The 14,060-nt window shown below is 62.8% G+C and overlaps 1 protein-coding gene across 1 annotated transcript; it reads right to left on the bottom strand.

The window, feature by feature from the left end:
• Nucleotides 1–2,041: 2,041 nt before the first annotated feature.
• On the bottom strand, nucleotides 2,042–11,031 carry LOC135174033 (uridylate-specific endoribonuclease C-like). Its single transcript, XM_064141283.1, has 6 exons — nucleotides 10,775–11,031; nucleotides 8,331–8,587; nucleotides 5,840–5,956; nucleotides 3,725–3,831; nucleotides 2,360–2,502; nucleotides 2,042–2,256 (listed from the first exon to the last, which is right to left on the bottom strand). The coding sequence occupies exons 1-6, from the start codon at nucleotides 11,029–11,031 to the stop codon at nucleotides 2,142–2,144; spliced, it is 996 nt and encodes a 331-aa protein (XP_063997353.1). The 3' UTR covers nucleotides 2,042–2,141.
• Between the last annotated feature and the right edge of the window lie 3,029 nt (nucleotides 11,032–14,060).

Raw genomic sequence — 14,060 nt, 5'->3', positions numbered from 1 at the left:
AGGGACATGCCATGGTCATGTGTGCAGTGACAGGGACACACTAAGGTCACATACGCAGTGACAGGGACACGCTAAGGACATGTGTGCAGTGACAGGGACACACTAAGGTCACATATGCAGTGACAGGGACAAGTGTGCAGTGACAGGGACATGCTAAGATCACATGTGCAGTGGCAGGGACACGCTAAGGACATGAGTGCAGTGACAGGGACATGGCAAGGTCACATGTGCAGTGACAGGAACAAGTGTGCAGTGACAGGGACACACTAAGGTCACATGTACAGTGACAGGGACACGCTAAGGTCATGTGTGCAGTGACAGGGACATGCTAAGGTCACATATGCAGTGACAGGGACACACTAAGGACATGTGTGCAGTGACAGGGACACACTAAGGTCACATATGCAGTGACAGGGACACACTAAGGACATGTGTGCAGTGACAGGGAAACGCTAGGGACATGTATGCAGTGACAGGGACACACTAAGGTCACATATGCAGTGACAGGGACACGCTAAGGTCATGTGTGCAGTGACAGGGGCATGCTCAGGTCACATATGCAGTGACAGGGACATGCTGAGGTCACATATGCAGTGACAGGGAAACGCTAGGGACATGTATGCAGTGACAGGGACATGCTAAGGTCACATATGCAGTGACAGGGACACGCTAAGGTCATGTGTGCAGTGACAGGGGCATGCTCAGGTCACATATGCAGTGACAGGGACATGCTGAGGTCACATATGCAGTGACAGGGACATGCTAAGTTCATGTGTGCAGTGACAGGGACACGCTAGGGACATGTATGCAGTGACAGGGACACACTAAGGTCACATATGCAGTGACGGGGACACGCTAAGGTCACATGTGCAGTGATAGGGACATGCTAAGGTCACATATGCAGTGACAGGGACATGCTAAGGTCACATATGCAGTGACAGGGACACACTAAGGTCATGTGTGCAGTGACAGGGACAAGTGTGCAGTGACAGGGACACGCTAAGGTCACATATGCAGTGACAGGGACAAGTGTGCAGTGCCACATCCATGCCAGGCGCACGCTGGCAGCCCTGTGCCACACAGCCACATGCCCACCGGGGACACCTCACCCCCCCCCCCCATGCCACCCCCCCCCCCCAGCAGGAGGGGACAGAGACCCTCGGGGCCATCCGCACCCCCCTGGGGCCACAGGGACCCAGCAGGAGCCTGCCCTGGGCTCGGGGGTCTGGGGGGGGGCACAGGGTGGGAGAGGACATCCCCAGCCCCCTGACCTCAGTGCTACTGGGGGGGGTCCAGCAGAGGCTTATTGCCCTGGGGGGGTCCAGCAGGGGTTTATTGCCCGGGGGGGATCCAGAAGAGGTTAACTTCCCTGGGGGGGGGTGACCAGCAGAGCTTAATTTCTCTGGGGGGGGGTCCAGCAGAGGTAAATTTCCATGGGGGGGTCCAGCAGAGGTTTATTTCCCTGGGGGGGGGGCCCAGCAGAGCTTAATTTCCCTGGGGGGGGGCCCAGCAGAGCTTAATTTCCCTGGGGGGGGGTCCAGCAGAGCTTAATTTCCCTGGGGGGGGGCCCAGCAGAGCTTAATTTCCCTGGGGGGGGTGGTCCAGCAGAGGTTTATTTCCCTGGGGGGGGGCCCAGCAGAGCTTAATTTCCCTGGGGGGGGGCCCAGCAGAGCTTAATTTCCCTGGGGGGGGGGCCCAGCAGAGCTTAATTTCCCTGGGGGGGGGCCCAGCAGAGCTTAATTTCCCTGGGGGGGGTGGTCCAGCAGAGGTTTATTTCCCTGGGGGGGGCCCAGCAGAGCTTAATTTCCCTGGGGGGGGCCCAGCAGAGCTTAATTTCCCTGGGGGGGGGCCCAGCAGAGCTTAATTTCCCTGGGGGGGGGCCCAGCAGAGCTTAATTTCCCTGGGGGGGGGTCCAGCAGAGGTTTATTTCCATGGGGGGGGGGTCCAGCAGAGCTTAATTTCCCTGGGGGGGGGCCCAGCAGAGCTTAATTTCCCTGGGGGGGGGGGGTCCAGCAGAGGTTTATTTCCCTGGGGGGGGGGCCCAGCAGAGGTTTATTTTCATGGGGGGGGGGGGGGGTCCAGCAGAGGTTTATTTCCATGGGGGGGGCCCTAGCAGAGGTTTATTTCTCGGGGGGGGTCCCTCAGGGGCTGACAGGGTAGGAGGTGGCCACGAAGCGCTGCCTGTGCCCATAGAAGGAGTTGGCCCAGGAGTAGGTCTGGATGGTGACAGCTTTGCCCCCCAGGCTGAGGTGGCACCTGTGGGGACAAGGGATGGTGATGACCCCTCCCGTGTGCCCCCCCCCACGACCTCCCCCCCGTCCGTGGGACCCCCCCTCCCCCCCCCCCCCCCCCCACTCACAGGCGGTCAGGTCTGGTCTTGTAGCAGAGGGTGTAGAGGGCGAGGTCGAACTCAGGGCTGGCACCCATCAGGGTGGTGCCAATGCTCTTGAGGTGCCCCCTCCAGCGGTACTGCAGTGCCAGCACGTCAGGGAAGGTGGTCCACTGTGGGCAGGGCAAGTGTTGGGTGGGCAGCCGTGGGCATGGGCACCAAGGTCACCTCTGGGGGTGAGTCGTGGGGGAGGATGTGTTGGGTGGGCACCCCTGGGCATGGGCACCAAGGTCACCCCTGGGTGTGAGTCGTGGGGGAGGATGTGTTGGGTGGGCAGCCATGGGCATGGGCACCAAGGTGACCCCTGGGTGTGAGTCATGGGGGAGGATGTGTTGGGTGGGCACCCCTGGGCATGGGCACCAAGGTGACCCCTGGGTGTGAGTCATGGGGAGGATGTGTTGGGTGGGCACCCCTGGGCATGGGCACCAAGGTGACCCCTGGGTGTGAGTCGTGGGGGAGGATGTGTTGGGTGGGCACCCCTGGGCATGGGCACCAAGGTCACCTCTGGGGGTGAGTCGTGGGGGAGGATGTGTTGGGTGGGCACCCCTGGGCATGGGCACCAAGGTGACCCCTGGGTGTGAGTCGTGGGGGAGGATGTGTTGGGTGGGCACCCGTGGGCATGGGCACCAAGGTGACCCCTGGGAGTGAGTCGTGGGGGAGGATGTGTTGGGTGGGCACCCCTGGGCATGGGCACCAAGGTGACCCCTGGATGTGAGTCGTGGGGGAGGATGTGTTGGGTGGGCACCCCTGGGCATGGGCACCAAGGTGACCCCTGGGTGTGAGTCGTGGGGGAGGATGTGTTGGGTGGGCACCCCTGGGCATGGGCACCAAGGTGACCCCTGGGAGTGAGTCGTGGGGGAGGATGTGTTGGGTGGGCACCCATGGGCATGGGCACAAAGGTGACTCTTGGGGGTGAGTCGTGGGGAGGATGTGTTGCGTGGGCACCAGTGGGCATGGGCACCAAGGTCACCTCTGGGTATGGCCATGGTGGACAACCTGGGCAGAGCCTCGGTGGGGACAGGGCTGTGGGGAAGCTCTGGGTGGCACAGGGGTGAGCAGGGGGGGTTGGGGACTGCCGACGTGGCACAGGAGCCCTGGGGCCAGGGAGGGTGGCATGGGGGTGGCCAAGAGCGGGCATGGGGACATGGCAGTGGCAGGGACCTTGAGGATGGTGACAAAGGAAGCAGGAGCTGAGGGACAGGCCAGGGGAACAGCAGCCTTGGCTGGGGACCTGGCAGGTGCTGGTGGCACCCTGAGGGCTGCTGGCAGCCAGGTCCCTGCCAGGTGGCACTGTCCGCTGCCAGGTGGCACTGTCCCCTGCCAGGTGGCACTCACGGGGCCGTCGTAGCTGTAGCTCAGGTAGTTGAGCTCCCCGGAGCGCTCCAGGAGGTAGAGCTGCACCCAGCTGTGGCACCCAGACACCTGCCCCTTCTTCAGCTCCCCTGGCACAGGGGCAGGCTGGCATTGCCCAGGCACGACCAGTGCCACCCACCCACCCCTGGCACCCCCTTCCCCAGCCCTTTAGTCCTCCTCCCAGCTCCCCCTTCCCTGGCCCCACAGCGTCCCCTTGCGGCCTCCCACTACCTTCACCATCCTCATCCCACTGTGTCCCTCCCCCCAGCCCCACCCACCATGTCCCCTCGTGTCCCCAGCTCCTCCTTCCCTGTCCCCAGGGTGTCCCCACTCCATCCTTCCCACGCCTCGTGTGCCCCCAGCTCCATCTGCCCTGTCCCCACTGTGTCCCCTCACCTCCATCCTCCCTGTCCCCAATGTCCCCCCACTACCTCCATCATCCTCACCCCTCTGTGCCTCCCCAACCCCACCCACCATGTCCCCTCGTGTCCCCAGCTCCCCCTTCCCTGTCCCCAGGGTGTCCCCATTCCATCTCCTTGTGTCCCCTCATTTCCATCCCTCCTCTTCCTCCCATGTCCCCCCCAGCTTCACCTGTCCTGTCCCCCCAGCTCCCCCTTCCCTGTCCCCAGGGTGTCCCCATTCCATCCCTTGTGTCCCCTCATTTCCATCCCTCCTCTTCCTCCCACATCCCCCCAGCTCCATTGTCTCTGTCCCCAGGGTGTCCCCATTCCATCCCTTGTGTCCCCTCATTTCCATCCCTCCTCTTCCTCCCACATCCCCCCAGCTCCATTGTCCCTGTCCCCATGGTGTCCCCATTCCATCCCTTGTGTCCCCTCATTTCCATCCATCCTCTTCCTCCCACATCCCCCCAGCTCCATTGTCCCTGTCCCCACTGTGTCCTCCCAGCTCCCCCTTCCCTGTCCCCAGGGTGTCCCCATTCCATCCCTTGTGTCCCCTCATTTCCATCCCTCCTCTTCCTCCCACATCCCCCCAGCTCCACCTGTCCTGTCCCCACTGTGTCCTCCCAGCTCCCCCTTCCCTGTCCCCAGGGTGTCCCCATCCCTCCTCTTCCTCCTATGTCCCCCCACCTCCATTGTCCCTGTCCCCATGGTGTCCCCACTCCATCCCTTGTGTCTTCTCATTTCCATCCATCCTCTTCCTCCCATGTCCCCTCAGCCCCACCAGCCCTGTCCCCAGGGTGTCCCTATCCCTCCTCTTCCTCCCATGTCCCCCCAGCTCCATTGTCCCTGTCCCCAGGGTGTCCCCATTCCATCCCTTATGTCCCCTCATTTCCATCCCTCCTCTTCCTCCCATGTCCCCCCCAGCTTCGCCTGTCCTGTCCCCCCAGCTCCCCCTTCCCTGTCCCCATGGTGTCCCCATTCCATCTCCTTGTGTCCCCTCATTTCCATCCCTCCTCTTCCTCCCATGTCCCCCCCAGCTCCATTGTCCTTGTCCCCATGGTGTCCCCATTCCATCTCCTTGTGTCCCCTCATTTCCATCCCTCCTCTTCCTCCCATGTCCCCCCCAGCTCCATTGTCCCTGTCCCCAGGGTGTCCCCATTCCATCCCCTTGTGTCACTCATTTCCATCCATCCTCTTCCTCCCATGTCCCCCCCAGCTCCACCTGTCCTGTCTCCACTGTGTCCTCCCAGCTCCCCCTTCCCTGTCCCCAGGGTGTCCCCATTCCATCCCTTGTGTCCCCTCATTTCCATCCCTCCTCTTCCTCCCATATCCCCCCCAGCTCCATTGTCCCTGTCCCCAGGGTGTCCCCATTCCATCCCTTGTGTCCCCTCATCTCCATCCATCCTCTTCCTCCCACATCCCCCCAGCTCCATTGTCCCTGTCCCCATGGTGTCCCCATTCCATCCCTTGTGTCCCCTCATTTCCATCCCTCCTCTTCCTCCCATGTCCCCCCCCAGCTCCGTTCTCCCTGTCCCCATTCCATCCCTTGTGCCCCTCAATCCACCCCCCCCCCCCCCCCACAACGCCTCCCACACCCCCACCGGGGCTGTCCCACCCTGCTCCATCCCTCCGTGTCCCCCCAGCTCGGTGCCAGCTGTGCCCAGCAGTGCCCCCTGGCGTCCCACGCCTGCCCTACCGCAGAAGACATGCTCGAAGCCAGACGAGTCCAGAGCCCTGCCCCCGGAGCGGGAGTAGAGCCCAAACCACATCTGCCGCAGGTCAGCCCTGAAGGCCACCTCCGAGGGGTACAGCCCTGGGGACAGCAGCACATGGGGACAGGAGGACATGGGGACAGAAGGACATGGGGACAGAAGGACATGGGGACAGCAGCACATGGGGACAGGAGGACATGGGGACAGAAGGACATGGGGACAGAAGGACATGGGGACAGGAGGACGTGGGGACAGAAGGACATGGGGACAGAAGGACATGGGGACAGGAGGACGTGGGGACAGGAGGACATGGGGACAGGAGGACATGGGGACAGCAGCACATGGGGACAGGAGGACATGGGGACAGGAGGACATGGGGACAGCAGCACATGGGGACAGGAGGACATGGGGACAGGAGGACATGGGGACAGAAGGACATGGGGACAGGAGGACGTGGGGACAGGAGGACATGGGGACAGGAGGACATGGGGACAGCAGCACATGGGGACAGGAGGACATGGGGACAGGAGGACATGGGGACAGAAGGACATGGGGACAGGAGGACGTGGGGACAGGAGGACATGGGGACAGGAGGACATGGGGACAGGAGGACATGGGGACAGCAGCACATGGGGACAGAAGGACATGGGGACAGGAGGACATGGGACAGGAGGACATGGGGACAGAAGGACATGGGGACAGAAGGACATGGGACAGCAGCACATGGGGACAGAAGGACATGGGGACAGGAGGACATGGGGACAGGAGCACATGGGGACAGGAGGACATGGGGACAGGAGGACATGGGACAGGAGGACATGGGGACAGGAGGACATGGGGACAGGAGGACATGGGGACAGCAGCACATGGGGACAGGAGGACATGGGGACAGGAGGACATGGGACAGAAGGACATGGGGACAGGAGGACATGGGGACAGCAGCACATGGGGACAGGAGGACATGGGGACAGGAGGACATGGGACAGAAGGACGTGGGGACAGGAGGTCCTTGGGGACAGGAGATCCATGGGGACCCCAACACATGGGGACAGGAGGACATGGGGACAGGAGGACATGGGACAGGAGGACATGGGGATAGAAGGACATGGGGACAGGAGGTCCATGGGGACCCCAACACATGGGGTCAGGAGATCCATGGGGACAGGAGGACATGGGGACAGGAGATCCATGGGGACAGCAGCACATGGGGACAGGAGGTCCTTGGGGACAGGAGGACATGGGGACAGGAGGACATAGGGATAGAAGGGCATGGGGACAGGAGGTCCATGGGGACCCCAACACATGGGGACAGCAGCACATGGGGACAGGAGGTCCTTAGGGACAGGAGGACATGGGGACAGGAGGACATGGGGACAGGAGGACATGGGGACAGGAGGTCCTTGGGGACAGGAGATCCATGGGGACAGCAGCACATGGGGACAGGAGATCCATGGGGACAGGAGGACATGGGGACAGCAGCACATGGGGACAGGAGGACATGGGACAGGAGGACATGGGGATAGAAGGACATGGGGACAGGAGGACATGGGGACCCCAACACATGGGGTCAGGAGGACATGGGGACAGGAGATCCATGGGGACAGCAGCACATGGGGACAGGAGGTCCTTGGGGACAGGAGATCCATGGGGACAGCAGCACATGGGGACAGGAGATCCATGGGGACAGCAGCACATGGGGACAGGAGGTCCTTGGGGACAGGAGATCCATGGGGACAGCAGCACATGGGGACAGCAGCACATGGGGACAGGAGGTCCTTGGGGACAGGAGGACATGGGGACAGGAGATCCATGGGGACAGCAGCACATGGGGACAGGAGGTCCTTGGGGACAGGAGGACATGGGGACAGGAGGACATAGGGATAGAAGGGCATGGGGACAGGAGGTCCATGGGGACCCCAACACATGGGGACAGCAGCACATGGGGACAGGAGGTCCTTAGGGACAGGAGGACATGGGGACAGGAGGACATGGGGACAGGAGGACATGGGGACAGGAGGTCCTTGGGGACAGGAGATCCATGGGGACAGCAGCACATGGGGACAGGAGATCCATGGGGACAGGAGGACATGGGGACAGCAGCACATGGGGACAGGAGGACATGGGACAGGAGGACATGGGGATAGAAGGACATGGGGACAGGAGGACATGGGGACCCCAACACATGGGGTCAGGAGGACATGGGGACAGGAGATCCATGGGGACAGCAGCACATGGGGACAGGAGGTCCTTGGGGACAGGAGATCCATGGGGACAGCAGCACATGGGGACAGGAGATCCATGGGGACAGCAGCACATGGGGACAGGAGGTCCTTGGGGACAGGAGATCCATGGGGACAGCAGCACATGGGGACAGCAGCACATGGGGACAGGAGGTCCTTGGGGACAGGAGGACATGGGGACGGGAGGACATGGGGACAGCCACCCCCACTCCCTGACCCTCCTCTTCCCCCTCACCCTTGGCCAGGAAGAAGTCGCTCAGCGTGGCCATGACTGGGGTCTGGAAGACAGCCTCGAGGAAGGCTTCCTCCTCCTCCTCCTCCTGCGCCGTCACCGTCTCGTTGTGCCCTGGCAGCGCCTCGTAGTTGTCCAGCAGTGCCAGCAGGCGCCGGAAGGTGGCGCTAGAGAGGAGCTGCTCCTCGTTCACCCGCGAGAAGAGGCTGAGGAGGGAGAGGGAAGGGGCTGGGGACGCGTGGGGGGCACAGAGCCGTGGGCTGAGAGGGAGGAGGGAGGGAGGGGATGGAAGGGGGAGGGATGGAGGTGGGGGAAGGGATGGAGAAGATGGAGATGGATGGAGAGGGATGGAGATGGATGAAGAAGATGGAAAGAGAAGGATGGAGAAGGATGGAGTAGGGTGGAGATGGATGGAGATGGATGGAGAGGGATGGAGAGGGATGGAGAGGGATGGATGGAGATGGATGGAGATGGATGGATGGAGAGGATGGATGGAGATCATGGATGGAGATGGATGAAGAAGATGGAAGGAGAAGGATGGAGAAGGATGGAGATGGATGGAGATGGGTGGAGATGGGTGGAGATGGGTGGATGGAGAAGGATGGAGATGGGTGGAGATGGGTGGAGATGGGTGGAGATGGGTGGAGATGGGTGGATGGAGAAGGATGGAGATGGATGGAGATGGGTGGATGGAGAGGATGGATGGAGATCATGGATGGAGATGGATGAAGAAGATGGAAGGAGAAGGATGGAGAAGGATGGAGATGGGTGGAGATGGGTGGAGATGGGTGGAGATGGGTGGATGGAGAAGGATGGAGATGGGTGGAGATGGGTGGATGGAGAGGATGGATGGAGATCATGGATGGAGGTGGATGGAGAAGGTGGAAGGACCTGGAAGGAGCTGGAAGGAGCTGGATGGCAAAGACAGAAGGAGCTGGAAGGAGCTGGATGGAGATGGATGGAGCTGGAGGAAGCAGAAAGGAGCTGGACGGAGATGGAAGGAGCTGGCTGGAGCTGGCTGGAGCTGGAAGGAGCTGGAAGGAGCTGGAAGGAGCTGGCTGGAGCAGGCTGGAGCTGGAAGGAGCTGGAAGGAGCTGGAAGGAGCTGGAAGAAGCTGGCTGGAGTTCGAAGGAGCTGGCTGGAGCTGGAAGGAGCTAGAAGGAGCTGGCAGGAGCTGGCTGGAGCTGGAAGGAGCTGGAAGGAGCTGGGAGGAGCTGGAAGGAGCTGGCTGGAGCTGGATGAAGCTGGCTGGAGCTGGAAGGAGATAAAAGGAACTGGACGGAGATGGAAGGAGATGGAAGGAGCTGGCTGGAGCTGGAAGGAGCTAGAAGGAGCTGGCAGGAGCTGGCTGGAGTGGGAAGGAGCTAGAAGGAGCTGGCAGGAGCTGGCTGGAGTGGGAAGGAGCTGGCTGAAGCTGGAAGGAGCTGGCAGGAGCTGGAAGGAGCTGGCTGGAGCTGGAAGAAGCTGGCTTGAGCTGGAAGGAGCTGGAAGGAGCTGGATGGAGCTGGAAGGAGCTGGAAGGAGCTGGCTGGAGCTGGAAGGAGACAGAAGGAGCTGGCTGGAGCTGGAAGGAGACAGAAGGAGCTGGAAGGAGACAGAAGGAGCTGGCTGGAGCTGGAAGGAGCTGGCAGGAGCTGGAAGGAGCTGGCTGGAGCTGGCAGGAGCTGGCAGGAGCTGACTGGAGCTGGAAGGAGCTGGATGGAGCTGGCAGGAGCTGGAAGGAGCTGGCTGGAGCTGGAAGGAGACAGAAGGAGCTGGCTGGAGCTGGAAGGAGCTGGCAGGAGCTGGAAGGAGACAGAAGGAGCTGGAAGGAGACAGAAGGAGCTGGCTGAAGCTGGCAGGAGCTGGCAGGAGCTGGATGGAGCTGGCAGGAGCTGGAAGGAGCTGGCTGGAGCTGGCAGGAGCTGGCTGGAGCTGGAAGGAGACAGAAGGAGCTGGCTGGAGCTGGAAGGAGACAGAAGGAGCTGGAAGGAGACAGAAGGAGCTGGCTGGAGCTGGAAGAAGCTGGCTGGAGCTGGAAGGAGCTGGATGGAGCTGGAAGGAGCTAGAAGGAGCTGGCTTGAGCTGGAAGTAGCTAGAAGAAGCTGGCTGGAGCTGGAAGGAGCTGGAAGGAGCTGGCTGGAGCTGGCAGGAGCTAGAAGGAGCTGGCTGGAGCTGGAAGGAGCTGGAAGGAGCTGGCTGGAGCTGGCAGGAGCTGGAAGGAGCTGGCTTGAGCTGGAAGGAGCTGGCTGGAGCTGGAAGGAGCTGGATGGAGCTGGAAGGAGCTGGCTGGAGCTGGCAGGAGCTAGAAGGAGCTGGCTGGAGCTGGATGGAGCTGGATGGAGCTGGCAGGAGCTGGCTGGCAAAGGCAGAAGGAGAGGGCCAGCTGAAGGAGGGGCAGGCAGAAGCATGGATGCCCACCTGGACCACAGCACCAGGTGAAGGGCAGTGCCCAGGCCCCCTCTCACCTCTGGCTGGCATAGTCGATGCCCTCGCTGGCCTGCTGGGCACTGATGCGGTGCTGGAGCCGCAGGAGGATGTCCTCAGTGCCAACCTTGCCCCTCTCAGCCTCATAGAGCTGCTCTGAGACCCAGCTCAGCTCCTGCTCCGACACTGCCCGGGGGGACCCCTCCTGCTGCTGCTGCCCACCAAGGGGGGACCCCAGGCTGGACCCCCCCACGCTGCCCACAGCCAGCAGCCACAGCAGCCCCAGTGCCCCTTCCATGGTGCCACCACTGCCGCGGTGCCAGCTGCTGCCCAAGGGTTTATGGCTCCCTCCTATCGCCCTGATAGTGCCTGAAGGCCACACAGGCAGCAGCAGGCAGCACCCATTGGGGGGGGGGCACAAAGCACGGGGGGGGGGCACAACTGCTCCCAAAGCACAGGGGGGGGGCACAATGCCCTCCTCAAGCTCAAAGGGGTCACAGCCCCCCCAAAACCTAAGGGGTCATAACCAAGCTCAAGGGGGTCCCAGCCCCCCCCAAACTAAAGGGGTCATAGCCCCCCCCAAGCACAAAGGGGTCACAGCCCCCCCAAATCTAAGGGGTCATAACCCCCCCCAAGCCCAGAGGGGTCACAGCCCCCCCAAAACCTAAGGGGTTCATAACCAAGCCCAAGGGGGTCACCCCCCCCAGACCTAAGGGGTCATAACCCCCCCCAAGCTCAAAAGGGTCACAGTCCCCCCAAAACCTAAGGGGTCATAACCAAGCCCAAGCACAGGGGGGGTCACAGCCCCCCCAAATCTAAGGGGTTCATAACCAAGCCCAAGGGGGTCACAGCCCCCCCCAGACCTAAGGGGTCATAACCCCCCCCAAGCACAAAGAGGTCACAGCCCCCCCCCCCGACCTAAGGGGTCATAACCCCCCCAAGCACAAAGGGGTCACAGCCCCCCCCCAGACCTAAGGGGTCATAACCCCCCCCAAGCACAAGGGGGTCACAGCCCCCCCCAGACCTAAGGGGTCATAATCCCCCCCGGAGCCCAGGGGGATCAAAGCCCCCCCCAGACCTAAGGGGTCACAACCCCCCCCCAAGCCCAGAGGGGTCACAGCCCCCCAAACCCAAGGGGGTCACAACATCCCCCCCAGGGGGTGCCTGGGTTAGGGCTGGAGACTCTCCAAGTGCACTGAGGGGGGGGAGTTCATCTGTACCCCCCCAATGAGTGACCCCTCCCTGGGTCCCCCTCTGCATCCCCCCCCTCCCAGCTTGACCCATCTCAGACCCTCCCCACCCAAGGCACAATTTGGGGACCCCCAAGACACAATTTGGGGACCCCCCCCAGCTTGACCCATCTCAGCCTCTCCCCACCCAAAGCACAATTTGGGGACCCCCCCCCAAAGTTTGACCCAACTCAGCCCCTACTGACCCAAGGCACAATTTGGGGACCCTCAAAGCACAATTTGGGGACCCCCCCCAAAGTTTGACCCATCTCAGCCTCTCCCCACCCAAGGCACAATTTGGGGACCCCCCCAAGCTTGACCCATCTCAGCCCCTCCCCACCCAAGGCACAATTTGGGGACCCCCCCCAAGCTTGACCCATCTCAGCCTCTCTCCACCCAAGGCACAATTTGGGGACCCCCCCCCAAGCATGACCCAACTCAGCCCCTCCCCACACAAGACACAATTTGGGGGACCCCCCCCCCGAAATTTTACGGCAGCTGAGCGCTGCTGGAGGCTTCCCATTGGCTGCTTGAGTCCCTAAAACCCTGGGGGGGAGCCCCCCCCGCAGGAGCAGTGTCGTGCGTGGGCCCCCCCCCGCCTTGTCCCCTTATCGTGGGGGTTGGTTAATGGTTATGGAGCCAAATGTGACCCTTCCCAGGGCCTGGGGGGGGGGCAGGGAGGGCCACACACAACTCATGCCCCCCTCCCAGCAGCCAAGGGGGCCGAGGGGGGGCCACACACAACTCATGACCCCCCCCCCAGCAGCCAGGAGGGCCGGGGGGGGCCACACACAACTCATGACCCCCCCCCAGCAGCCAGGAGGGCCGGGGGGGGGCCACACACAACTCATGACCCCCCCCCCAGCAGCCAAGGGGGCCGGGGGGGGCTACACACAACTCATGACCCCCCCCCAGCAGCCAGCTCGGGTGGAGGAAACCCTGAGTGGGCTGCAGGAGTGGTTCTGGGGGTGCCCGGGGGGGGGCTGTGGGATCCTATAGGTATTGGGGGGGGCTATGGGAGCTCACAGGGTAGATTAAATTGGGGGGGGAGGGGCACGTAGATATCTGACCCCCCCCCCACACCAGTACTGGGGTGGTTGATGGGACTGGGAAAGGTGGGGGGGGGGCTGCAAGGTATCTGAGGGGGGGTCTAAGGTGCAGGTTTGAGGGGGTAGAGGGTCGGGGGGGGGCCTCGGGGGAAGAGGGGAGCACAGCAAGTCTGGGGGTCCTGGAGGGGGGGTCCTGAGGGGGTATAGGGGTCCCGGGGGGGGGGCATGGAGCTGGTCCGAGGGGGTGTTATGGGGGACTGTGGGGTGCTACGGGTACGGGGGGGGGGCGCTATGGGAGCCCCTAAGGCAGGCTGAAACTGGGGGGGAGGGTACACAGTGACCCCCCCCCAGTGCTGGGGCAGTCAATGGCACTGGGGGGGGCTACAAGGTACCTGAGGGGGGGGGGGCACAGGCTCGGGCAGGGGGGGGGGGAAGAGGCATCTGGGAGGCTACAAGAGGTTGGGGGATGGGGGGGGGGGCGTACAGGGAAGCTGAGGATGGGGGGAACTGGGCGGGGGGGGGACACAGGAAGTCTGAGGGTGCCTGGGGGGGGGGCATAAGGACTCCCAGGGGCACTAGAAGGGACCTGGGGGTCCACAGGTGGGCAGGGAGAAATGGGGGGGGGGAGGGCTCCTGGGGGGCTAATAGGTAGCTACCCTCCCCTGGAGACTCATCAGACCCCCCCCGACCCACCTAACCCCCCCCGAGACACATCAGACCCCCCCAGACCCACCTAACCCCCCCCTGGAGACTCATCAGACCCCCCCCGACCCACCTAACCCCCCCCGAGACACATCAGACCCCCCCAGACCCACCTAACCCCCCCCCTGGAGACTCATCAGACCCCCCCAGACCCACCTAACCCCCCCCCCAAGATGCATCAGACCCACCCAGACCCACCCAGCCCCCCTGGAGACTCATCAGACCCCCCCAGACCCACCTAACCCCCCCCCCAAGATGCATCAGACCCACCCAGACCCACCCAGCCCCCCTGGAGACTCATCAGACCCCCCCAGACCCACCTAACCCCCCCCCAGACACATCAGACC

This window comes from Pogoniulus pusillus, unplaced genomic scaffold (assembly GCF_015220805.1).
Source record: "Pogoniulus pusillus isolate bPogPus1 unplaced genomic scaffold, bPogPus1.pri scaffold_231_arrow_ctg1, whole genome shotgun sequence".
In the NCBI taxonomy this organism is placed as follows: domain Eukaryota; kingdom Metazoa; phylum Chordata; class Aves; order Piciformes; family Lybiidae; genus Pogoniulus; species Pogoniulus pusillus.
The sequence above is the reverse complement of the archived record's forward strand: the minus strand, read 5'-3'. Positions and strand labels throughout refer to the sequence as shown.